Here is a 27,554-nt window from a genome sequence, read left to right on the forward strand (position 1 = left end):
ATAGGGAAGCCACATTTGGATTGGAGAGAGTTTCACAATCCTGGACACGGAATCTGGTTAGATTCAGAATCTGGTTGGGTTTTTTTCCTTGGGGAAGGGATGCGTGTATTTTAAGGAGGAAAGAAGTGTACAAACATATATTCAGTGGCTGGTGCCAAAATCCACTTCCGGTTCTTCCAGGATATGTAGCTAAACTACCTTCCCAGCCTCCTCGCGGTAGGTGTGGTTGTGAGACTAACCAGACCCTGGGCAAAGAGGTGAATGGAGGGGTATGATCACTTCCCGGCCTGGCCCATAAATGCTGCCTGTGTGTGCTCCATTGTAGAGGAAAGTCCATAGGATTTCTCCATGAGCCCTTTTTTCTGCTGGCTCACTGGGATGATTTATCAGGATGAACTTGAAAGCCCAGAATGGCAACTACTGCCTGGTACTGGAACTTAGAGGGAATCACCTTGCTCAGTCCACACACCCACAACTGGGTCTGAAGCATCAGTCATGTTAAAGTAAACAAGTTTGCCCCAGAATTGTATCCCGGCTCCCTATGGTCATGCCTTCAAGTCCCCATGGTGATAGGGATTCAGTCCCTCAGGTCTTGTGACATCAGCTGCCTCAGAATTTCTAAGTTGTGGTTCTCTGGATATTGATGCATCCCAGCTCTTGGGGTGGGGGCAGGTAAAAGGGTTAATTTGGAAAGCTTAGTTAACAGTATGGATAATTGAATCGAAGTCTTTGCATACTTCGGTGAAAGGGTGAAAAATGGGAATATATTTCTGATCCAACAACTTAAAAATCCTGTACAAGTTGGGGATGAATCTTGGTGGGATAACTGCACCATTTCCATGCTTGCAGAGGTCTGGGGAGAGTCCTGGAAACCACAAGGCAATTTGGGCTTCTTTAGGATGGAACTCTTCCTATTTTGGCTTTATCCATGTGATCTACCCCAGATGAATATCTCATAAAAGTATACCTAACCCAGGCCTACTATAGCCTGAAACTGACCATGTCTCCCATGTTTAGAGAAAGGATGTTTTCTCCTGAAATTTTCACTGTAACACTGCCTCTGCTCTTTTCAGACCTATGTTACCTGAAGATTGAAGTTATAGGAGTTTTCCTATGTGTACCAAAAATTATGCCAGTCAGTTGTGTGTCCCATTCCTTGGTGAGGGTCTACAGTAGACATATTGGTATCTTACCTACTGCCAGCCCTCCCATGTGGGAATCATCCCTTTCCTATTTCATGTAATTCTGCCAGGACTGTCAATCAAGAGACTCCCACCCACAGCAGTGGCTATATGACCAAGGATGACCAGTCATAACTCCACTTAAGGGAATTTCTAGAGACACTAGGAGAAGAAATGGTATCTTTTTTTCTGAGATTGCAAAATTGGATCTTCTGGGACCCTTCTTTTCACCTAATGTCAAGCCATGACACCAATGCTGGGCAAAACAGGGCTATGAAGTTGAGAGGGAGAAACAGAGTCCTAATGACAGTTATTGAACAACTAGATCCAGCCCAACCTGAAACCAACAGTTCCATACCCTTGGACTTAGTTGCATTAGCCAATATGTATTTGCTAAAATTTAATACAATTGTAAATGTTATGAATTGGATTTCTATCACTTGGGGTTAATTGGGGAGTGATCCATGATCTTACCTAACTATAAGATGTCAAAGGAGTCGATATATTTTCTCATTGACATTGTTCCTGAAGGTCTCACTGGGTGTACTTACCACACCTCCACCGTAGTCATTTCAAGTTCCTTCTTCTATTATTATTATTATTATTTTGTAATTTTCCCTTTGAATCTACTGCCTTGCCTTCGGGTGGCAAGCTAAGTGGAGAATATGGACAATACTTCTCAGAACACTCATTCCCATGGACTTTGCTCTGAAAGACAGATTGTTGTGTCAGTTTATCATGTTAGAGAATCCCTCATGAGAGTAATATTTTGATTAGGACCTCTGCATTCAAAACAACTGTTTAGGACCTCCTTGGGAAAGACACTCATTTAATCCTGCATTTTCTTATGCACCGGGAAAGAGCTTATAGGGTCAATTAAAATGAATTTCATGGGTCCTTAAATTGCTTGTTTCGTAAGTTCTCCTATTTTTATTTTTTGGAGATTGGTGGCATTTTAAGGGTTCTACTATTCCAAGCGAATAACATACCATTTCTTTTCTACAGTGCCTCTAGTCTTGGATCCATGAACCCAATGTAGGAATGCTCTTTCGTATCAAGGGCTAGGGAACCCCAGCCCATGGGCTAAAATCCAGCCAGCTGCCTATTTGCATAAATAGTTTTATTGGAAGCACCCACACCCATTTATTTATCATCTGTGACTATTTCTGTCATTGCCACGAAAACCATATAGTTGCAGAGCCAAAAATATTTAGTATCTGACCCTTTACATGAAACATTTATTGATTTCTGCTCTAGAGAAGTGCTTCTCAACCATTTCCTCATTTTGGCACCCAGTAAATAATGGTGCTCAGAGAGATGAAGGGACTAATATCTTGACAAGCCTTTGGAGCATACCGCTTGAAAAGGTTTCCTCTAGACCACTTGGGGCAGGACGTGGCCTGCTATAAAGCTGGGATACCACGGTCTGATAGCCCAGTCTTCTCTTTGAGACACGTGGGGACAAATACGTGATCTAAGCTTCAGTTCTGCACATTCTACGTTTAGAAATCCACGTGGTTTTCAATCTTGGCCAAGGCCAGAGTTATTTCTCCTGTTCATGGGTGATCTCTTGGGCATCCTGACTTTCTGTGGAAGCTATCCATGTGGCATCATTAACATATAGTTCCAAAATGAGACTCAGGAAAGCACAAAGATGTTACCATCCCTGGGGCCAGTCTGAGCCACTGGGGTTCAAAACTCATGACCACCTCTACGTATGCAAGAGCTGCAGTGTGCCCCGGAATATGTGGTCAGAATCTGTTTCAGCTGTCACGGTCACTTGTCCTTTTCCCTCAAATGGCAGCCTCGTGACGGCAATTAGCATCCGTCTTCTGAGCGGACACTCTGGGTGCCGTGATGCTAACTGGTGTCCAAGACTTCACTTCTGTATTCCATCCCCATGAGCCATGGCATCCTTAAACACCCATCACATTTTGAGGTCCCATCACTACAGTTTTCCTTTTTCTCATTTTGTGATGGTTTAAGTTCACTGCAGAGGCCACGGGATTGACTGTTTCCTCTTCAGTTTGCCACAGAGGAGAAACATGGGTTAAGAACTATTCAGACCAATAGAAAGAATGAAACTGCCAGTTTATTTGAAAGTATAAAAATTTAAAAAACAAAACAAAACAAAAACCCAAACCCAAACCTAACCAAAACATGAAAAGGAACCACACAACAAACTTTCCAGTTTACATCAACTTTGAACATCGCACGCTATTCATCAACCACTTTGTTGCATTTTTTTTTTTTAAAGCCAATTTTGGAGGGGGGTGTTAAGTCAGGAGGTAAGTTAAAGGTTACAGGGATATGAATTTGAACGAGAAAATAAAAAGAGCTTGCTGGTCTCCTCTGAGAAAAAAGAGGAGAGATGGTTTTCTGGCTGCTGTAGACTTAGGCCATGTATTTAAAAAAAAAACAAAACAGCCTGGATGGAATGAGTTAAAAAATATTGCTGGTCACTTACTTGCCATCTCGAGCAGGGCAGAAAAACCAGGAAAAACCCCTGCAGCTTTGGTGTCCTATTTATATATTTTTAAAAAGATTCATTAAAAAAATCACATCTATAATAAAAATGTCCCTGTGTTTATTTAAAAAACACACACACACACATTAATAGGCTTTCTTATCTATGAAGACCATTTGTTTTTCCTAAGATGCCTGGAAGCAGAAAAGCGAGTGAGATTCACTGCGTAATTAATTAAAATTAGAATCCCTTCCTCTAAACAACTTCCAAAATACCAGAAAGAAGCATGGGCCCATCAAAGGGAGAAGAAAGCAAGCCATTCTGACTCAGAGGAGATGAAATGCTCAGCCAGAGTTCCTAGCACACTCCGGCTCCCATCAAAAGTTCTTTCTTTATTGGATTATAAGGAAAATAACTCAAGTGTTATTTTAAAAAATGAAAGACGCAAGCAACTAGGCTCCTTTTCTTTAACTTAAAAAAGACAAAAAGAAATCGCCAAGCGGCTAGCCTTCCTAGAACACAGTTTGGATTTGGTTAAAAAAAAAAAAAACACACAAAAAAAAACACGGTCCCAAGAACAGAATCATTAAATGCCATGTCATTCTCCCACTTGGGCAGGCTTCATTGAAATTTGCATCAACGAGGTCACTGAACACTTTTTCTGCTGTGGAAAGAAGTCCTGAATGGGCGACAGCCGCCTGGAGGGTTTCCACCTGTTTCCAGTTTTGTTCCCCATCAGTCAGTGTGGTTTCTTGCCACGGATTTCCACCCACTATTTCTCCAGGGCGTGGGCCCTCTTTCTCTGGCTGGGCACAGAGAACAAGGAAAGCTAGCATAAACACAGAGTCTATGAACCAAGGGAGAAAGGCATCCCTCCTTCTGCATCCTTCAAAAACTCGATAAATAACAACTCAAAGTGCGGCAACGCACAAGCGCTAGCACCCAGGTCAGTCTGGAGTGACCTGGTGACAAGGCTCAGCGCGACCAAAGTGTGATCTCCTTTCGCATCTTTCTTTGGACCTCACTCAAGGAAAAACAGACAAACAAACAAAGATAGCTTTCCTATACACATATAAATAATCCCTTAACTAGAAGGGAAAAAACAAACACACTGTTTCAAATGCATTTCTAAGAGATTAAAAAAAAAAAAAAAGTCCGAATGGCAAATCTTGACTCCAAACTGTCTACTGTCCATGTCTTTTAGAGAAACTACGGCAGGTCAGAAGAAGCCTGAGCCTGACTCTGACCCGAACCCTAATGCTAAATCAGGGCGCTGGTTTCTGGGCCTCGGGAAGGAAGCGTGTGCAGCACACGGAGCCAGGAGCTCTGGTGGGAGGTACTGAATATGGTTCTCATGAGTATCAGGAACCAGTGTCCTCAAGTCCAAATGCACAGGTAGAACGACTTCTGGGGCTTCAGGTAACCTGGGAAGCCGGTGTGGAAAGCTGCGTGAATAGGCAAGACAGGCTGTGTGTGGTTTCCAGGGACAGAGGACCAGGTCAGATTTTTGGCCAATACAAGACTGGGTCCTCCTTCCTTGGCTCCGGGCAGGTCACAGCTGGAGCGGGGACAGTCCAGCAGCCGGGGAAGGACTGTGGATCAAAGCAGGCCCAGGCTCTCGAGAGCCTACAATTTAGGAGCTGAGAACTCGGATGAACACATGGCAAGGTCTCCCTGCCTATTCTGGGGCGAGGCTGAGGACAGACGCTACCAGAGAAAACCCTCAAAACGAGGGTTCTTGGGCCAGTTTTTAAAGCCCGGGTCTCTTCAGAGTAGATGGTTTCAGAGTCATTCAGAGAACCCATAGGGCCCTGCTGATGGCTGAAGGGTGTATCTCTTGGCCAACGTCTCCACTTTCTGGCCGCTGCTCTGCTGAACTCAGAACGGCATGTACGAGAGTGAGAGCAGGATTTGATGCTCCCCTGAATTCTTTCCGGGGTGGCCGTCCACACCGGCCTCCTGGGAGGATCACCCAACCCCCATCTCCAATGGAGCTGTAAGGTAGCAGCCCACGGAGGACCTGGTCCGGTGTCTTCTGCCCTTCTGAACATCCCACGTGGCCCAGAAACGCTGCGTTCTCGAGGACTCCTCAGATACTGCCTTAGCCTGCTGCCTGCAAACTTAGGCTGCCTCTTCAGCAAAAGGCCACTAGTCACAGAAGAAGGACAGGACAAGTGAGGTCATGATCCCAGGCCCTGAAGGCCAAGTGACCTCCCGGACAAGACGCACAATACATCAGGTCACCTGAGAGCCCAGAAAAATGTCGGGTCTCCCTCGCAAGAACATCCCTGAAATCTGGGGCGGGGGGGGGGTGTGGGGTGGGAAGGGGAATGGAGAGACAGCTGACACCCCAAATCCCTCCTTGAGGCACCCTGAGGAGCTTCCCACGACAGGACGTTGTCAGGATGGTAACAAGTCAGAGCAGATGAAGCCATATGGACTTTGGAAGCGCCGGATTTAGACTTCCGCGGTGTCCTGGCTGGGCACGGAGTCTCTGGGCCCCGTGACACTCTCCGGAGGAGGGGAGCCGGCCTGGCCCGGGCCCTGGCCGCTGTCTTCGGTGCTCAGCAGGCTGCTGGCCGCCTGGGAGCCGGCGCTGTCGGCGCTCCCGGAGCGCGAGCGGTAAGGGGGCAGGTCGGCTTGGTTCAGAGACTCGGTGTCGGACGAGTAGGGCGGTGGAGGAAGGTCGTACCATGCGGGTCTGCGAGGGATAAAGCAGGTTGGGGCCGGAGAGGCAGGGGAGAGCAGAGGGAAGACAGACAACGCGTTAGGAGCCAAGGTCAGGCAGGCAACCCCCGCCACCCATCTCAGGTGTCCCCCGAGGAAGACAGCTGTCCAAGAACCAGAGACCCCTGCAACAAGACCAAGGGAACGGGAAGAGGCGGGTGTGCTGCAGTTGGCGCGCGCCGAACGGGCAGTGCCCAAACCACGTTCCCTGGGTCGGCCCAGAGGGAGGATGCCCCGCACCAGCCAGGGGCCCTGAGGCCGAGCAGCTGGCTGGCGGTTCGGGTTGAACCTGACGGTCCACAGCATCTGCGCTTCTTACTGAGAGCCGACTTTCCCGGCTATGTGGACTCGGGTGAACGGGGGTCTTCCCAGTGACTGCGTCTCCTCTGTCGGAGGGGACAGTAAGGACACTGGCATGCCATGCAGTAACTCCACAGAAAAGACGGTTCATTCTGCCGTTCTCACTGCAGGGTTCCTGCAGGCTTCCTGTGAGCCGGGCGCCGTGCCATCTGCTCTACGGTCACTCCCTCACTTACGGCTGATGAGAACACTAAGAAGTAGGCATTCCTTTCATGCCCATTGTACTGGGGAGGAAACCGAGGCAAGGGGGCATGGAACGACTTGCACGGGGCCACAAATAACTAGCAAGCAGCAGCTCTGGGATCGAAACCCAGGCGTTACAGCTTCACATTTGGCAATCTTAACTTGACTCTACCCTGGCTGGTCCAAATGAAGAGGCTGAGTGCCGAGTGCGGTCCTGGGCTCTCACCCTAATTTGCGAAGATGTCCGGAAGCCCTGTCCCCTAATGCTACCTTTACCTTGGATGAGAAGGAGAAACAAAGAGTACAGGACACAAGAGCTGCTGCTGGACAGGGTCCAAGAGGAGCCCAGTCAGCCCGGGAACATGACCAGCAAAATGCCTCTCGCCACATCTGGTGAGTCCTGGGCTCAGAGGAGGAGAGCGCCGGGGAGCTAGAACCAAGTGGACTTCCAACATGGGTTCTCTAGGATCCTCTGGAAGTCACCAAGGAAAGGAGGAGGAGGCTGAGCCGGCAGAATTCAGGTCTGCCAGCTGCTTCAACTACAGAATTCTGCCTTTTGACTTTCTCCCTTGCACCTTCTGGTACAGCCCCATTTGAAATGAGGATCCTACTGTTTTATAAAGTTTGAGAGTACTCTATGCTACCTCCTTTGTTTGATAAATGAAGCCAAGAAAGGAACTCATTCATTCATTCACTCATTCATTCACTCATTCATTCACAGTACGAACCAACCCTGTAATACGGCCTGGCCACTGTTCTGCATTGGCAGGTGTGGCCCCGGAGCCAGTCAGAGGCCTGACCTTGTGTCAGTGTGGCATTACCAAGGAGGAACAGGGCTCTGAGGTGACCAGGATCCTACCTCTACGTCCTTGGACAAATCACTTAAAATCCTAGAGTCCATTCCCTCATCTGCAAAACTGAGGCCCTCCCTGCTGTGATCTGCAGAAAGAATTAAATGAGATGATGTGGGGCACCTCCGTGGCTCAGTGGGTTCAGCATCTGCCTTCGGCTCAGGTCATGATCCTGGGGTCCTGGGATGGAGCCCTGCATCGGGCTCCTTACTCGGCAGGGATCCTGCTTCTCTCTCTCCCTCTGCTGCTCCCCCTGCTTGTGCTCTTTCTCTTTCACTCTCTCATTCTCTCTCAAATAAATAAATGAAATCTCAAAAAAAAAAAAAAAAGAGAGGACACATGTGAACTGTACTGCCAGGACCCAGTACATGCCTGGCCCCTGCTACCACCATCAGCAGTGGCGTGTCGGCTCCTGGGAAAACCCGGGAACCCGCTTTCCCCATCGATGACCTCCCGCCCCTCCCCCCCCACTTCTTCCATCCAGCACGCACCTTTGGTCCAGGAGGGCCTCTGAGTAGGAGGGCGGGGAGCCCACTTCCGACGCATTCTGCTCGGCCTGGCTGGCCACATACTGGATGCCGTTGTTGACGTTGTAGGTGACGTTGCAGTGGTGCGGGTGATCCAGGACCACCAGGCGGGAGAGAAGCACGGGGTGCTGCAGCCGGTGCACCGGCAGCGTCATGAGGTTGTTCCGCTTCCGCTGGTGGTGCAGGACCAGGGCCAGCAGCGCCACCACCAGCACGAAGATGACGGAGCTGCCGATGATGGCGTAGGTGATGCTGGGGTAGTACACGAGCTGGTTCTCCGACGTCACGAACACCTGCCCGCTGCCTGGCTCTGGGAGACCCCAGGTTGTGGGGGAGGGGGGGTTGGAAAAAGGAGAGAGTTTACTGCTATGGCTCGCCCTCCTGCTTCAGACTCAGTCCCTGGAAGTGCGAGCGAGCGTTTGTGGCGACATAGTTTGCAACCGCCTGGAAGCAGGAAGCCACCCCCCGTGTTCAGTGACTGGTGACCAGCTAACAATATGTGGAACAGCTACACGACGGAGTATGGTTTGGCCATAAACAGTACAGATACGTGTTACAACACAGATAAAGCTCAAAAATCTTGTGCTGAGCAAGATAAGCCAGACTCAAAAGGCCACACGCTGTCGGATTCCATGACATGCAGCCTTTAGGAAAGGCCAAGTTACAGAGACGGGAAATGGACCCGTGGTTGCCTAGGGCTGGAAATGCACCGAAAATTCACCAGAAATGCGTACTATAATGGAAGGGAAGAGGGCTGGTCGGCATGTCCGGGGCTCCTCATATCTGCAGAGTGCTTCCTTTGTGTCCGGCCCTATGCCAAGCTCTCAAGATAGAGAAGCCAGCAGAGGACAGGCAGACATCGGGGACTCTGGAGCCAGACTGGGTTCAAATCCTAGCCTCTGTGCTCTCTGGAACGTACTATGTGCCCCTTGTAACCTGGCATAGGGAATCATGACCTGCTACTTCCAACAACAGCTGACCCTGCGCTATGCAGGTATGTGGCCCAGAGGGGTGGACACACGCTTTATTCCCTCTACTCGCCTCGCAGCAATCCCATGCACCAAGTGCCGTAACTGCCTTCTTCTTCTTCTTCTTTTTTTTAAGATTGTATTTATTTATTTGACAGAGAGAGATTACAAGTAGGCAGAGAGGCAGGCAGAGAGAGGGGAAGGGAAACAGGCTCCCTGCTGAGCAGAGAGCCCGATGTGGGACTTGATCCCAGGACCCTGAGATCATGACCTGAGCTGAAGGCAGCAGCTTAACCCACTGGAGCCACCCAGGCGCCCCAACTGCCTTCTTTTTAAGAGAAGCCAAGTACATCTCAGAGGGGCCAGGCCCCCTGACGACGGTCACAGGGTTAGGAGGTAAACAGTGGTCTGACATCAGAGCCTTGCCCCTCACACTGTGTCCTGCACCCTCTGACCAGACCCGTTGGGCAATCTGTAAGCATTTCCTCAGAGGCCCTCAGGCGAAAGTCTGGGACACATCTGACAGCCTCCCCTCCCCTCCCCACCTCCTGGCCAGTTGCCAACACCCTCCTCTCCAAGTGTAGTAATAAGCCATGCTTCAGATATCCAGGTGAGGGAGGGGCTTTCCGTCAGCGGGACATGCCTGGCAACCAAGACCCAGTCCAGACTGGCCCAGGACACCAGTGTGGCCCCTCCTCCCTCGGAGAGAGCGAGGGACCCCTCCTTTGCAGAAGAACCACAACCACACACCACAGCAGCCCAGCGGGAAGGATGATTGAAATACAGGCCCCAAGGGAGCAAATCTGGTGGCCTCCTCCTAGGCCTGTTCCTTCTTGGCAGCACTGAGGTTTTCATGGACCTGTAGGGGCCAAAACTTTAGCAGCAGGAGGAGCGACCGACACGTGCTCTGGCCCCATGTCCTGGAGCTGGGCTAAGCTTTACTAATGCCTCGTTACTCAATGTGTGTCTGTTTCTGTTCATCACGGTAACCCCAGTCAGTCTGCAGGATGGTGCCTGGCACAGAGCAGGACCTCGAGTCACGCCTTCAACTCAGTGGGGAAAATGCAGGTAGGTGCTGCCATTATTATTATTATTATTATTATTATTATATCTATGTTCCAGGTAGCAAACAGACTCAGGCGAATTAACCTAAGTTCACGTAAGATGCAAGCAGAGGACTCAGGCCTGGAACCCAGATAGGTTCCATCAGAAAACAGAACCAAACCAACCCCCCACATGAGAAACATGTTATCTCCTCTCCTTCCCGGATAAAACACCTCTCGGTTCCCCAAACAGTCCTCATTTGCGACAAATGAAGATCTTCCCCCACTCAAGCTCCAGGCTGTGTGTTCATTCTCTTTCCAGCCACACTGAGACAGGAGGGGAAAACTTCAATGCTCCCATGGGCCACTGCTCCAAGGATTAACGTACAGTAAGATCCTCAGCAAAATGCAGAGCGTGCGGCAGACAGTGGAGGGAGGGAGGCGGCTTGGGGTTCTTCCCCCGAGACCATGAGCTGCGGCCCTCGGGGGGCTGCTGGTGGTATCTGTCTGCTCTCAGTGTATGTAGCTAATTAAAAAGTGGGTGGGAGCTCACGTGTGTGTGTTACGTTTCAGAGCTCAGGCTTAAAAGAAAAATACTCTCTTAATTTTGTGATCTCCAGCACAGAGCTGAGGGGTCGAATCCCGGGGCTGTCACTTCTGGCTGTTGTTGCTCAAGCCAGTTACTGTGCTCTTAGGAGCGTTGGGCACCTCCATGTTTAAAAAAATGGTGGCGGCGGGGGCACCTGGGTGGCTCAGTGGGTTAAAGCCTCTGCCTTCAGCTCGGATCATGATCCTACGTCCGGGGATCGAGCTCCATGTTGGGCTTTCTCTTGGGCAGAGAGCCTGTTTCCCTTCCCCTCTCTCTGCCTACTTGTGATCTCTCTCTCTCTCTCTGTCAAATAAATAAATAAAATCTTAAAATAAAATAAAATAAATAAATAAATAAATAAATAAATAAAATGGCAGCGGCGGCAATGGGTAAACCATAGTCCTTGGATCCTTGGGAGACTAAAATATAATATATATACGTGTCAAGTACCCAGCAAGGATTTGCCCTCAGTGAATGTTAGTTCCTTCTGCTTTTTTTTTTATTGTGGGACAATATATACATAGCTTCTAAAATTTACCATTCTCACCATTTTTAAGGGTTTGGTCCACTAAGGGTTTGGTGGCACGAAGTACGTTCACGTTGCTGGGTGACCTTCCCCACCATCCATATCCAGAACTTTCACCTTCCCAAACTGGCTCACGCTAATTCTGAGTGTTCACATTCTTTCAATTACCCCCACCAGCTTCCCAGAGGCAGACAGGGACAGTCCCCTGTGCAGGGGGCAGAACGGAGGAGAGGGGAAGGACCGAGGGGGTTCCTTTTCCCAGGGCCGTGTCTCCTAAAAAACAAAAGCTGGTGGGAAACAAACAGGTCCAGAGATTTTTAAAACACTGGCTTCCACGTAACCACTTGAAGTTTTAAGAATACAAGAGGGAGAGCTTTAAAATGAACCGAATTGGAAATGATGGCAAATCCTAACAGTCTCATTTACGTCTCCGAAAGCAGGCTCTCTCCAGATCGGCCCACTTTGGCAGGCGAGAAGCGGCAATCACATTTACTCGAGAAATTATGACGTTATATAACTCAGTGGTGCCTGGTCTCGCTTCTGCTCTGTGTGTTAAATGTCATCTTGTATTAATTCATTAACTAGATTCACTTTTCTTAAGAGCTTAATGAGCCCGCTGGCCAAATTACTAATATCAGAGTTGCCTGGGACCTGAGTTCTAAGTGCATAATCCATGGATAATGAAGTTTCCATTTATTCTGGCCGTCCCTCAAGCGCATGCCCTCGTGCTCCTCGGTCAGGCAGCTTGACTTTTGTTCTTGTAGCTGCCGCTAGGAGTGCAGCAATCGTGGGCAATCTGTTAACCCCCCGAGACCACTGTGCTCTCGACGCTGCCAGGAGCTCCCTCAGCTGCCCCTGGGAGGGCCGGCTAGATTGTCCCCAGCTCCAGGGTTGCTTGCCTCCGAGTCATCACAGATTTCTATGTTATCACAACAGCTTTCTGGCCAGTGGCAGTCAGGTGTCCTGAGGAGGTGTGCCCTTTCCTAATTCACACAGAGCTGCGTGGCCGCACGGAGGCAAGGTGGGGATGGGATACTTGAGATGTGGTGTTCCTCTGCTTTCTAAAACATTCCTTCCTCCAGAGGCAAATCGAACTTCCTAGAAGGTGCCATTTCTCACCTATCACACTGGTAAAGGCAGAGCTGGATCTCCCATTTTGCTGGCCAGGTCTTGGGGAAACACGTAGCCCCCAGGGTGGTGACAGGATTCACCATACACAATGACCTAAAAATGTACACGTCCTTTGGTCCAGCCGTTCTGCTCTCAGGAGTCTATTTACTAGATGAACTCATATGCCAGAAATAACTTCTTAATATGCGTATCAACTGAAGCATCCTTTGTAACAGCATCCAGACCAGAAATGACCCAAACGTCTCCCAAACGGCAGCCGGGCTAAATTAATCTTGGTGCCTCCATACGACTCCACACCTATTTAAAAAATCAGGGCAGCGCTATGTATACTGGTGTCAAACAATCTGAACACGATCTTGATCCAGGAAAAGAAGGTGAAGTTCAACAGAGAATGCGTGGGATATTTCTAGTGCGGACGCACAGAGGTATCTATATTTGCATACAATCCGCTGTCCCCTTTGCAAATGTGCCGGGAGAGGTGTTTCACAGGAAGTTAAAAGTTGCTTAACCATGACCACAAAAGAGACTGGGGACCTTTGCACGCCTCCCCAGAAGCTCTCTCTTGCTCCTTTGACGTCCGGGCACAGCCCCTGGAAAACATGCATCTGTTTTCTGCCCAAATGGACTCACTTTTCCCAGCAAGGCTTGTCACTGGAGTCACAGAGTTCGCAGCCTGTTGCGTCTGTCTTCCTCCACTTGACATCTCGTGCTCCTGAGAGTCCGTGTTTCTGAGCATTGGTCTTTTCCTTCTTCAAGACGCGCTGTTCCATTCTGTCGGATGCAGGGATCACAATCTGTGTTGAGGGAGGGAGCTGGGCTTTCTGCAGTTTCTGGAATGCACGACATTGAACGGACATATAGTTTTTGATATCTTGGGTTTACCCCTTAGGGGGAAGGCTGCTGGGCCCTATGGGAAGCGTATGTTTAACTTTACAAGAAAGTCTCACCCTGTTTCTTCACACTGGCCGCAGCATTCCGTCACCCCCCAGACACTCTGCACCCTCACCAGCACTCAGTGCAGCTAGCCATGCCAGCAGGTGAGCGGTGAAGGCTCCCGAGGTGCCAAGTTGCATTTCCCAGCGACAAATGATGTTGTGCCTCTGTTCTCGTGCTCATTTGCCACCTGCAGATCTTCTTTGCTGAAGGATCTCTTGAAATCTCTTGTCCATTTTAAAATGTGGTCATTTGATTCCTTAGTGAGTACTGAGGATCCCTTGTATGTTCCAGGATACAAGCCCTTTTCCAGAACCGGGTCTTGTAAATATTTTCTCCCCAGTTGGTGGCTTGTCTCTTCCTTTACCTTATAGTGCCTTTTTGAAGAGAAGTGCGTAAACATTTTCTTTTCTTTTTCATTTTTTTTTTTAAAGATTTTATTTATTTATCTGACAGACGGAGATCACAATTAGGCAGAGAAGCAGGCAGAGGGAGAAGGAAAAGCAGGACCCTGGGATCATGACCTGAGCTGAAGGCAGAGGCTTTAACCCACTGAGCCACCCAGGCACCCCTTAAACATTTTCTATGAAGTCTATTGTTATTAATGATTTCTCTTTATGCTTCCTGTTTTTTGTACTCTGTCCAGGAAATCTTTGCCTAGAAGACGTTTCATAGCTTTAGCTCTTACATTTACTTCTCCGATCCACTGCAAGTTAATTTCTGTTTATGGTACAAAGTGCAGTTCAATGTTCTTTTCCCCTACCCTTTGGGTAATCAATTGTTCCAGCACCATTAGTCGAAAACTTATCTTTTCCTATTGAATTACCTTGGCACCTCTGTTGAAAATCAAGTGACCATACAAGTCTAGGTCTGTTTTTAGATTCTCTATTTGATCGAACCATCTACCAATCTTCACGCCAATAAGTGTGTTGGTAACTAGAGCTTTACAGCGAGTCTCAGAATCAGGTATTGTGAGTCCTATATGTTTTCCCTTCCAAACTGAACTTTATTTCTGGTTACAAAAACCCATGGGGAGGGGATAAAAAAATCCATTAAAATTAAAATCGAAATAGAAATGTTCATGGCTTTCCCTCCCCCAGATCTACTAAAACAAAAGAGTTAATAAGAGTCTGGTGCAAACGAGGGTTTGGCAACCTTTTACTGTCAAGGGCTCGACAATCAATATTTCGTGCTTGGTGGGGCACACAGTTTCCCTCCCAACGATTCAACTTCTCTGTTGTTGTACAAAGTCAGTACACCCGTGAATGAGGACAGTTATGTCCCAATCAAATGTTATTTACATAAATAGGCAGCACCTTGGCTCACTGGTTGTAGTTTCTTGATTTACAGGGGGTACCCTTCAAAATTCTTCTCCACGCATGTCCACACACACACAAATACTTTTGTTCCTGCATATAAGTATTTCTGGACATATAAGCATGGGCAAGTTTCCTCACCCACCCAGCCACACCTTTGTTAGAGCAGTTCTGTGGGATCCCACCCTAGAGACGCATCACAACTTAACAACCAACACCCTGGTCATGTACATTTAGGTCACCCTTTTCTTTTCTTTTTTTTTTCCCCTCTTGGTACTATGATCAACAACGCGACACCACCACTCAGACAGACCACACGGACTGTCAGAGTCACGGGAGTAGAGAGGGGCTTGCTTTCTCCCCCATTTATAGTTGGTGCTCAACACATGTTGAATGAGTTAGTGACCTGTGGTCACCGGTGTCATTTCTTAGGACAGACTCCCAGATGCTGGTCATGTCCTTGGCCCTCTGTTCTTCCAGGTTGAACATTCGGGCTATCTTGAACTCTCTCTTCTCTGTCCACATGGAGCCACCACATGTGGTCCGTTTCTGCTGTGTGGTGTTTCTCCTGTCTCTGCTTCTGCGCTCCAACTGCATGGCCTCATCTGTGCCCAGGCTAGGAAGACCCTGCCTTGTGGGTCTTTCCATCTTCAGCCACTTATCCTCCAATCCTTTGGCAACACTCCCATCAGTTCGTGTCGCTGTGTTATTCTTGTAAAATTCTTTGAACCAAGGACCCTCAGTGGCTCACATGGCCCTCATTGGCCAGGCATTCAGACTCTGCCTTGGCTTCCCAGTACCAACCCTGAGGAGGTCTGGGGAAAGAAGTGCAGGGCTGGAGAGAGAAACACTATTTGCCTTGGGACCTATACCCCACTCCTGATTTGAATTAAATAATAACACAAAAAATACTAACCACCACCACCACCTCCACCATCCATATTTGCTATGGACTCGAAAACAGTAATAGCAATGATATCGTCATAGCAATGATCACAGCAGTTCCCACCCTCCTGGCAGTACCCTTTGTGATGTGTATTCACTCTTCTAATCCTTCCCCCATCCGTCATGAACTGACTGAGGTCCTCGCCCTCCAAAGACAGGTCCACTTGGAACCCTCAGACTGTGATCTACTTAGAGTAAGGGTCTCTACAGACCAAATTAAGGTAAAGCTCTCAAGATGAGGTCATCCCCAATGAGTGGAGCTCTCCATCCAGGGATGAGGTTCTTGTAAGAGAGAGAAAAGGAGAAGATACCAGACAGATGAGGGAGAGGGTCGTGTGAGGTGGAGGCAGAGACTGAAGATGTGCAGCCCAAGCCAAGGAGAGAGGCAAGGACGGATTCGCCTCAGAGCCTTCACAAAGAGCCAACCCTGCCAGTGCTTTGATCTGGGGCTTCTGGTCTCCAGAGCAGCAAGAGAGTATGTTTCTGTTGTTTTAAGCCATCCAGTTTGTGATAGTTTGTTATGGCCTACCTAGGCCACAAATAGAGCATCGTCTGAGGCAGACTATTTTACAGAGGAGGAAATGGTAACCCAGGGAGATGAAGTAACGTGCCCACGTGACCCAATGCCTCGGTTACTGTTCACAGCTACTGTTACAGCTTCCTAGAAGGAAAACCAACCGAGCCACCAGGCGCCCCCAGGAACCCCAGTTATGATTGACAGCTACCATACAGGACTTTTCAGAGCCTTTATCAAGCGCATGTTCATTGTGAGGCTTCATGAGAGGATGTGGCTATTTCACTAACCTCGGTGCTATGTGAGATGAACAGGACCCCCACCGTGTTCCAAAAAAGCACTTTTGCAACCTCCTAGAAGTTGTCTTTTTACAACTCAGATGGGGGCATCCCTGGGCCTATTGTCAAGAGGAAGCTCTGTGACTGTGGCTGCCCACTTAGGAGGCGGACGCTGGGAAGCAAACGCCTCGGCCCCCTCGCCTGTCCATGCACAGCAACCCCCGCCTGGGGAGGAGGCACCAGGAGCCTTGACCGACTGCCTACCAGCTGCTGATTGAAAGAAGCTAGACCGCGCCTGCAGAGCTGTATGACAGGCCCCCTGACACCGCGGAGTTGGCAGGAGCTGATTCTACTCAGATGTGCCTGAAGCCCAAGGCTGCCCTGGGTCTGTGAGTCATCAGGGCTGCTGCAGAATCAGCTCACTCGTGCGACGCCTGCCCTGGAAACCTGATTACCCAGGGAACTGCTGAGTGGGCGCCCTTGGAGCCTCTGAATGTAGGAACTTTCTGAATAATTTAGGGGAAATGGCTGAAGAGAGAAGCATTACAAGAGGGGCTCCCGAGAAGGAGCTCTACTGACATGAATGAATTCACGCCTTCTGGAGATTTCAGAATGTCTTAGCGATATGACTTGGGCCCCCACACCCCAGAGAGAAGGGCTATCTGTTTTGCACACCCTGGGGTCTGGTGCTCCTGTCCCAGTGCTCCCAGTGCTCCCAGTGCTGGAAGCGCCGGAGCGCAAGACATAGCTGATCCCAACGAGCACCCCACACACCATCCCCCAGCCAGCCGGTCCTGGTCTCACACCCTCCACCATGGCTACCTTGTCCCCGCTGTGGTGGCTTCTGCCCCACCTCTACTTGCCCTCTGGCCTTCCTTTGGCTGCACACTGGGTCCTCTGAAACCTAAATGCCCTTGTTCACGTCATTCCCCTACTCAGAACCTCCCAGCAGCTTCCCACATACTCCATATAAAGCCCAAATCTCCACCAGGGTCTCCTCTTCTGTCCCTCCCTGGCAGCTTCTGCTACAGACTCACTGGCCTCCTCTGGTTTCAAAATATACCAAGCACAAGCCTGCCCCAGGGCCTTTGCCCTTGCTGTGTTCTCTGCTCTAGGTGGTGCTCCGTATCTGCATCACTCACACTCTACCCCACCAAAGTCCCTGCTCCTAGCTCAGTGCTAGCAGGAAGACATCCTGAGCGACCACCATGTCTCTGTCCATCCCCTTCCCTGACCTTCTCTTCCCTCACAGCACCTGCCACCACCTGTCATGTCCGCTGTATTTATATGCAATCCTCTCTTTCCTCCTGGAATGGGACTCTGGGTGGCTGTATTCTGCTCATCACCATGTCCCCAGGGCATCAGGTGATGCTCTGTACAACTGTGCTGGTGGAAGTAGACAGAATGTCACCAGCTCTGGTGGCTCTCAGAGTCTATGCTCAGCCTGCTGCCCTCCCACCAGAAGCACCTGTGTCTTCCACGTGCAACTCCCCCCTCCCATGCCAAGTGCTTCATGGCTATGAGCTTAGCCCCGCTGTGAGAAAAGTCAGTCTCAGAGAAGTCAGGTCCTGAGTCCTGGGTCACGCAGCTGGGAAGTGACAGAGATGAGACTTGAGCCCTGGTCTGCCTGACCAACACCCAGAGATTCACATAGTACAAGCTCTGCCAGCTCAGGACTATAGAGAGTTGTGGACTATAGATAATTGGTGTACAAAAACACAGTCCCATCCTTCCAGAACCTTCCCTGTCATAAATCAGATAGGGGCAATTAATCCCTTCCCAGAGTCATGAGAGACCCAGAACCTCATGGGGCTGGGAGTGTGGAAAAAGCGCACAGCGTGCCCTTCTGGAGAGCCCGCGATGTCTCCCAGATGGGGCCAAGCCTGTGGAGACCTGCACACTTGACCTGACTCTGCCGCCGCTCCCAGCCCTGTCCGAACCTTCTACTTCCCAAGGATAAGGTCCCAGCTCCTCTGGGACGCTCAGCTCTTCCCGCTTGGTTCCTCCCTCTTCCTCTCTCCTCTCACGGCTTCCACCCCGACCTGCCCTCGCAGGCCCTGGCCAGCCCAGTCTGGAACAGGTGCTCAGGTCTTCGGGTCCACCCACAGCCTTCCTGCCTGCTGCCCACCGCCTGCCAAAGTGTGTCCCGCGGCCTCCTGGTTTCACAAGGAGAACGGAAGCTTCATGAGGAAGCTGGGAAAGCCATTCCCAGACTAAGGCTTGAGTGGGCAAGCTCGTGGTTCCTAGGACCGGGGACACCTGGGAGCTGCTGGCCGAGGACTGTGGCCCCCAGCAGCGTGCGGCCTCACGGTCAGGAAGCAGAGGAACAAATATGCTGAGCTTTCCTCTACCTGCCTCTGGTGCCTCCCACTGGTCACCACTGTCAGCCACCAGCCAGGATGAAGGCCCAGCAGAGGCAGCGGGGGAGGCAGACGGCGGTGCAGGAAGAGGGGCTGGAGGGCGCCCACGGAGCGCACCCGGCGCGGGGCTCCTCGCTGCTCTGCTGCGACTCCACCCCCTCCTCATCGTGGCCTGGCACGATCGGCCACCCTCCCAGTGTGCCCTCAAATGCTACTGCTTTCATGAAGGCTTCTGTGTCCCCTCTGTGGGACTGACAGGCCGTCATCCCCTCTGCTTGAACCCTCATGACCTCTTGCTGTCTGCCACATCTGACATCATGCAGCAGGTGAGGGCGCCTGGGGCACGGCCCCTACCACGGCCCCCGCTGGCCCAGGGCGGAGCACACGCAATGGCCATGCCTGTGTCCCCATTCGGGGAAGCACATGCCCTCACGCCCGCTTCTTCCTCATGCACCAATAAACGAAAACCAACCAAAGGCGAAAAGCAAGGCCTATTTCTTCAGAGCTTGCCTAACGAGGGGGGCAGCCACTAGCCACAGCATTCGGGTGGAGCCCCAGAGGCAGGCCGAGGTGCGGGAAAGCTTCAGCATGGTCCAGGGAAGACCTCAGGGGTGCCCCGAGTGGGAGCTGCAGGTGCACACACCAGAAGCAGGACACCCCCCATGATTGGCAATGCAGCTGGCTTTCTCTGCTTGGCCCCGAGCTGGAAGGAGGAGCGCAAATGAGGGAAGCCGTCAGTTTATTAATCGGGTCTTGGATGCTCTGGGCCCACTGTTGCAAGGGTCATCGTTTGGCTTCCCGGCTGGTCACTGTGGCAACTGGACCGGCATCCTGGGCTCGCTGCTGGAGGTCGTGGGTCACACATCCACGTTCACACGCGGTCTGGCCATTGTTTATGCTCCCTTCCACCGACGATCCGACCCACGTCCCCGAGTCTGGCCCCAATCCCACTCCTGCTCGAGTCTCCGTGACACCTCGGGCCGGTCTAATGCTGGGTCTCCTCGTCTGTACAGTAGGGGCAGTAAATACCCCCTGCCCTGCCCTGTGGGGCGGAGCACCGACACAGGCAGAGACCTGACGGGGGCAGGGCAGTCCACCCACGCAGTCCCTGGTAGTGCCCTGCGCACCCGTGTGCTCACAGAGGGAGGAGAGGTGACGCACGAATGGGGACAGGGGGACCCAGCTAAACAGGGGCAGCGCGCAGGGTGGTTAGTCTGTGTCTGGGATTCTGACCGACTGGCGGAGAGATGCTTACTGCATCTTTGTAAGCGTCCTCTGTTAAACTGGGGTTAAAAACCCGTGCCCAGCGCAGAGCTGATGGGAACATTAAAGGCTATTGTGTGAAATCAGAACCAAGTGCGCCGACGGGGAGCTCACTTCTGGGACTCCTATCGCCTGTGCGGTCTGGTCCCCTCATGTGGTTTGAAAGGGCCTCGTGAGTGCGGGCTGGCGGAGAAGAGGGAACACTGCCCAGGGAGGCAGGAAGGACAGCAGGATTTTAGGCACACAGAGCCTGTGGCCTTCCAAGGGTGGAAGGGAACTGACACTCCCCAGTGGGCTAGTGGTTAGAATTCCATGCTCTCTCCAAGGATGGGAGGGAAGACTGAGGAGGACTGTCTGGCCCCGGGCTCAGTGCTGGGGATTCTAGAACCAAAACAGCAGAGACCTAACCGGGAGGAGCTCACTGTAGAGAGAGGCACCGGGACCCACTTTGCTCCAGTTCCCAGATGACCTCTATTGCCTGCGGCCCATTCTCTCCAGCTGGGAAGCTTTCAGGAGCTCTTTTGGCTATTGTAAACCAAAAGCATCCACCCTTTCTTGTAAAAAAAAAAAAAAAAAATCTCATGGGGACTGCAGCACCTTTATGGGTCCCTATTCCAAGCACATCTTGTGTCCTAATTGAACAACGGACTGAAAAAGTTTAAAGGGCAGACCAGGAAATGCCTGAATCCAAAGAGAACCACGAAAACCCCACTGAACCATTACCATGGCAACTCAAGTTTCTAAAATTAACTGGAAGAAGGGGGAGGGGAAAATCCATGCTGCCAACCTGCCCCGCATCAGATGGACCCCCGAGCCCAAGGAAAATCAGGGACCCACCTACCAGGAGGGAGCTAGGACTCCAGGACCCTCCCCCCGCCCGCCCTGGGGGAAGGAGACAAGCACAGAAGATTAGGTGCAAAATGAGAGAAAGGGGAGAAAGTTGTAAAACTGAAGACAGAAGAAAGCAGACATCTTCCTGGGAATTTCTTATTCTAAGCAACCAAAGGGGTTTTGCGCCCCACCCCCAGCCCCTCATTTATGCCTACTGTTGGGCATAGGGGGCAGGGAAGCATCCTTGAAAGGCCCTGCATTTTCAGCACGTGCTGCTGAGATAGCCAGCAGTTGCCAGGGGCCCCTAATTTACAAGCTGCCCCTGACAAGGAGGGCGTCCTGGCTTGGCAGAAACTGCCTGTGATCCTGGAGCTCTGGGGCCTGCTAAGGACCTCTGCCCACCCCCAGAGCTTGATCTTGGCCTCTGATGAGGGAGGGTGTCAGCGATAACCCGGGGCGGGGGGTGAGCTGGCGTAGGGCCTTTGCTAAGGAACAGGCACAGGGCAGTTACAGAACTCGCTGGGGACTTAGGAACTTAATTGGTTGCTTAAGGTAGAAAAGGGCATTTTTTATTAGGAACTCAGATTACTACCAAAACGCAGTGATGAGGGTAATTGGAGCGAGGGCCTGGGTGGCCTTTTTAGAACTCTGTTCAATTGTGTCATGGCTTTAAAAAATGTCAACAGAGGAGCACAGTGGAAGCCAAGGGGAGGGGCGGACAGTAATCTCGTTCTTTGGTGCTTCTACTGCAGACCACAGAAAGCGAAAGCCGGTGGGAGCCAGCCAGGGGTGTGGGACTTGGTGATGAGCTCCAGGACTGGGATCCGTCTTCTAATCATTCCAACCATCAAAGGGGACATCTCCGGGGCACTCTCCCTCCGGTGCACAAAGTGGCTTCGGGCAACCCAGGCCCCCCAGGTGAGAACAGAGGTCACTCCTGCGCATGTGTGCCTGCTTCTGAAGGATGCCCTGGCCTGGAATCTGCTGAATCGGAAGGGCCATGCAGAATTACTCTTTCTACGGTTTATTGTATCTCAATCTGGAGTGTTTGGTGGAAGCGGCAAAATTAAATTGCCTAGCAGACATTCTTTGAACGCGATGGTCAGTTGGTTTGTGGTCTGGTAATACGGCGGGCTGCAAGGCGCTGGTCTGTGGGGTCTGCAGCGTCAGCGGCCCGGCCCCAGGGGAATCCTGCTAAGTCAAGTGGGATGTGGGGGTGGGGGGGTGATGATTTGATGAGTTTGTGAGACCCGCGTAATCGTACACAAGCAGCATTGCAGGGAGAGGCTCCCCTTAAAAACCAGGGGGAGGGAAAATCAACCACAGGCATGCCAGCTTGGAGGCAAATAAAATCTCATTAGCGGGACCTGAAAAAACAAACAGCATCAATATCTACTATTGATGCCCCCCAGGGGCATCCGGGCCATCATAGAGTCGGACGTCCCAGCTGGGTCCTGCTTTTCCTTTTCCATTCATGACCAACTCGTGTCCGGGGCAGGTCTTGCCAACAGTGTTCCCAGATGTGGATTCCTATATGACCTTCCTAGCTGGCTTCCCACTGTCCAGTCCTGTTCCTCTCCATTTTCCACGACGCACGCAGACCGCTTTTTAGGAAGTAAGTAAGACGGCTGCTTTGTCCTTGAAATCCAACTTCCTAACAGCGGCCTCCAGAGGCCTCTTGGATCTGGCCCTTCACGCTTGGACACCCTGACTGTACCCATTTGCCTTCTGGCACCATATGCTCTAGCCCGGGGATCAGGGAAGCCTGGCCTGCTGCCTGTTTCTAGAAATAAGGTTGTTTACATATAGTTTCCATCTGCATTTACGCTACTGGGGTTGAGCTGCGTACTTCTGACGACAGGCTCTAGGGCGCACAAAGCCCGGAACACGGACGACCTGGCGCACATGGGTCTGATTCTGATCGCTTGAGCAGCCCGACATGTAATGAGTGATGAGCTGAGAGGGACACCAGCCGCCTTCATCCAGGGCACGGTCTCTGGGAAGTCACTCCACTATCCCAAATGCAGCAGTCGTGAACAGCTCATAGAACCGCACAGAAAGGAGACGGAGAAATGGGGACATCAGGGAAGAAAGGGAGCACACCCCTTCCGGCCATGCCTCCCCTGGCTCTGGCTTTAGGTTGCCTGTAGAAGCCGGTGATGGAGACTTCCCAGAGGATGTGACAGACTTGGCATCAAGCCAGGCTTCGAAATACCTGAGTGGTTAAAAATCTGCTTGCTCTCTGCGGCCACTACCTCCCCGTGTGGCTGCCCAGTCCCGTCTGACTCCGGTCTTCGGAGAGGCAGTGGGAGGTCTCCTGCTTCCCCACTTCCTGAGAGCAAGGCTGATGCAGCTTTTACTGTTCTCCAAGACAAGGTGCTGGAAGGTCCGTTCTAACACCAGAGGGCCCCCTGGGCACCGGGTCACTGAACCTGGCTGATCCAGAAGAGAGGACTAACTACGGGGCTGGAGGCAGTGGAGGATTCGATTACCTGCTTGATTCTTTAAAGAGGAGACAATCACCACGTATCCCCAGGGCCGTTTTCAAACCCACGTGTCCCTGTCAAAAGCTCTCCAGACACCGAAGACAGGCCAGAGAGCTCAGGCAAGCATTTTTTAAACGCTAATGGGGCTGTGTTAAAACCAGGAAGTGAAGAAATCAAAGCCTCCTGGCACTGACAGAGGGCCCAAGCAGGCCTCCTCAGGGAGAGAAACAAGACGACGATGAAGATGAGGACGGATGCGATCAGTCCCATGCCAGGCCAACAGCAGAGCAATGTGCATCTCCATTAACCATTTACTGACCATCCATGGGGGGGAGGGGCAGCAAGGGTACTGGGACATTCCAGGTCCCTGCGATGGGGCTTGGAATTACTGGAGAGTGGAGAGAGAGCCCAGGGAACTTCAGAGCTTTCATGGTGGCTTAGATTTTTTTTTTTTTTTTAAATTTATTTTCTGAGTCAGCAATAGATGCCTGGTTCAAAACTCAAAAGGTAAGGAGCTGCAGAGAAAAGTAAAGCTGTTTCCTCTCCCTGTCCCCCAGCCACTCCACCTGGAGAGGGAGGCCCCTCCCCAAGAGGCAGGCATGGGTACCATTGTATTTCACGTGGTCTTCCAGAACTAGTCCGGGAATATATTAGCAAATACCTATTACTTTCAGTACACATTTTATGTATCTATTATTTTTACTCAGAATTTTTTTTCCACCTAATGACACATATCAATACACTAATTTTTTTTAAAACCAAATACCATTTTGCCTTTTTAATAAATACCTATCCAGCACTTAGTATAGGCCAGGCTCTCCTTTAAAAAAACAAACAAACAAACAAACAGAAATCAAACTTATTTTGAGGTAGATGTGGATTTACAGGAGATTTGCTAAAAACAGAACAGAGACTTTGCATACACCCCTCCATCCGGCTTTTCCCAACATTAACACCTTACCTAACTACAGAATGATGGTGAAAATGAAGAGATGACTTTGGTTTAATTATATTCACTAAATTCTAGGGTTTTTTTTTTTTCCCAGACTTTTCCAGTTCTCCATTGATGTCCTCCTTCTGTCCTACCCCCAACTCTAGAGCACTGGCTTCTTCTACGCTGTGACAGCTTCTCGGGTCTTTCCTGACCATGACCCTTTGGAGGAGACAGAGAGGTTATTCTGGAGAATGTCCCTCCCTCCATGTGGGATCCCCTGATGAAGTTTCATGATCAAAGAGAAGACGTGTTCTTGGGAAGACTGTCACAGAGGGGCTGTGCCTTCTCCGTGTGTCCTACCGGAGGACGGCTGCTGTGTGACACTAACCAGTGTCAATAGCCACAGTCGTCTGGTTCACAGAAGGTGGCATCTGCCAGACTGTTCCTTATCAAGTGATTTTTCCTGCTGGAGTTAATATAGTCTTGGAGGAGATCTTTGAAACTATGGAACTATCCTGTTTCGGCTCCAACTTCAGACTTTCCCCACTGATGTTAGCATTCATCGGGATCTTGCCTGCAGTCATTGTTACGACTCTGCTGCTCTCGTGCCTCCTACATCCCTTACCTGGATGGAATTTAGTAGGAAGGACGAGCTGCCCCTTCCTCCCATTTATTTATTTGGTTACTTACTGACATCAGGCAGACTCATGAATATTTATTTTACTCTCTGAGCTATAACCCAATACTATTACTATTTAATTTGTTACCTAGGTTGTTCCAACTCTTGGCCACAGGGCGCTTCTCCAGGCTGATTCAGCTCCTGTAACCTTTCAACACACCCCTACGATTCTGTTTCTTTGTCTGTCTCGGGGACTACTGGTTTACCTTCTGGCAGAAAATACTTCACACTCAGACCTGGAATCAATACTAACTCTTCTTTAATTCTTTCTTTTCCCTCCCTCCCTTCCTTCCTTCCTTCCTTCCTTCCTTTTCTTTCTTTTTTATTTGAAAGAGAGAACACATGAGAGCCAGCATGAGCAGGGAGCCCAATGTGGGACTCGATCCCAGGGCCCCCGGGTCATGACCTGAACCAAAGGCAGACGCGTAACCGACTACGCCACCCGTGTGCCACAACTCTCTTTTCACAAGTAGCTGCATGGTGTGCTCCTTGTAGAGATGTGCCACTGATCACGTAACCAGAACCCACGCTGAACACCTAGGCTCTACTCCCAATCTTTTCCTATTATCATCTTTGACAACAAAAAATTCCTTGTGGGTTGGTCATTTCGCCTCTCAGCGATTGTGAAAGTAAACCCTGAAGTCTTTACAAAGGCCCCGGGGCCCTCTCTGACCTCAGGTCCCCTCACTCCTTCCTTCCCACCCAATGTGGTGGGCAATCCCAAAGACGGCCTCTCTCGTTTCTGCTCCTGGGATTCAAGCTCCCATGTGAACCCGTTCCTATGAGTCAGACTGGATTTATTTTCTCGCTTCTAATGAATAGAATATGGGAGAAATGACAAGCTGTCACTTCCAATGGAGCCCGTGGCTTCTGTGTTGTCTTAGGTGCTTTTTCTCTCTCTTTCATCTGCTCCGAGGACCATGACAGGAGTTGTGCTAGAGAAGTCTGGCAAGGACCTGCCAGCCAGCCAGCAAGGAGCGGGGCCCTCATCCCAGCAGCCCATCAGGAACTGCACCCTGCCAACAGCTACGTGAGTGAGCTTGGCTGCTGCTCCCCAGCACCCCCGTGCCGAGCCTTCAGATGAGACCACAGTCCCGGCCAACAGCATCGCTGCGAGCTCTAAGGAGACATAGAGCCAGAGCTACTCGTATACAAAGGGTTAAGCCAACTCTTATCTTAGGAACTGCTGAAAGTGGAGAGCAGTGTCACTACTCACGGGGCTACAGGAAAATCGTGGCCTGTTGAGTGGCCTGTTCATCACCGTATGCTTGTTATAACCCAACTCCTAGATGCCCTTCCTTCTTAGGACTGCCACTGTCTTGGCCTACTGTGTCCTTCCCCACACATCCTCACCGGCCTTCAAGGCTCAGATGGCCCCAGAGCTACTTTCTCCCTGACTTCTCCCTCACCCCCCAGCCCTCCAACCGGAAAGAACTTTTCTCTGCTACAACCTTCCACTGCCCCTCACTTGGTCCCCTGAAGGCCACTTCTTCTTCTCTTCCTAGCTGTAGGGTTACTGACACAGCTGGTTTCCTACAAAGAACACCCTAAATTTCTTGAGGGTTGGATTCCCATTTCAGTCACGTTTATAACGTGTTCCTCTTGCTTCCAAGCACTAAGCTCAGGTTTACTCACCTCTACTGGGTACATCATAATACTTGCAGAACCTGTAAGTAATTATAAGCCTTAAATTCAGGGTTTAGAATCCACTTACAGTCACAATGCTTACCACACACAGTATTAGCCATTATAAGCATGATTATCACCGCTCGGTATTCCATAAATGCATGTTCTCTTTTCTCACAAGGATTTAGTCTTCTGGGCTCCCCACGGTTTTCCTCCCCAATTTGAGAACTTCCAAGTTTAGAGGAAATAAGAGATTGCTCCTGACCAAAAGTTGAGGACCTCGGGCTTCGTTCTGTTGTTTTGACAGACCAAGCGTCCCTTCTGGTGATGCCTCCACCCACAGAACAAGGACACGCTGGTGTCCACACCAGCCCCACATCCTCACTGGAGACTCAGGGCAGAGGCTAACCAACTTCCCGTCAATTAATATTCTACCCGTCATCGCGGAGAGTTTGCTGGTCCCCCATCATCCCAGCAAAGCTTTCTTGCAATAGTATCTATGTTCAGTTGCACTAATTGAACACACAAATGAGGAGATAAAGAAAGACTCAGCTAATTATGTTTCTTGGTTGGCTCCAGGAGGAAAACTCATCATCAGTCATGATTACAGACTCCCCTTGTGGTCTCCAAAGTATAGACCCAGGCTCAAGCTGTTCTGAAGCTTGTCTGATGGCAGATAAACAAGCTCTTAACCCTTCCTCGCCCCACACCAGACTTCTGAGGGAAGAAGAGATGTTGCTGATCTTCCTGCTTCCTTCAGTCTAGAAGCTCTTTTAACCTGGAGTCTTAAGCTAAAGATGCTGTCATTTGTGGGATTTCTTTCATCATTGGTTCTC

At 50.5% G+C, this 27,554-nt stretch overlaps 1 protein-coding gene across 1 annotated transcript in view; it reads right to left on the minus strand.

Annotated features, from left to right (window-relative positions):
* Positions 1-3,255: 3,255 nt before the first annotated feature.
* The window catches only part of LDLRAD3 (low density lipoprotein receptor class A domain containing 3), a 220,409-nt gene continuing 196,110 nt past the window's right edge, over positions 3,256-27,554 (minus strand). The window contains exons 5-6 of the mRNA XM_045066018.1: positions 8,261-8,606; positions 3,256-6,349 (exon numbers count right to left, since the gene is read on the minus strand). Of these exons, the coding sequence (XP_044921953.1) occupies positions 6,106-6,349; positions 8,261-8,606 (590 nt within the window). The 3' untranslated portion in view covers positions 3,256-6,105. The remainder of the gene's footprint in view (positions 6,350-8,260; positions 8,607-27,554) is intronic.

This window comes from Mustela putorius, unplaced genomic scaffold (assembly GCF_011764305.1).
Source record: "Mustela putorius furo isolate JIRA1106 unplaced genomic scaffold, ASM1176430v1.1 tig00003859_pilon_pilon_pilon, whole genome shotgun sequence".
NCBI classification, from domain to species: Eukaryota; Metazoa; Chordata; class Mammalia; order Carnivora; family Mustelidae; genus Mustela; species Mustela putorius.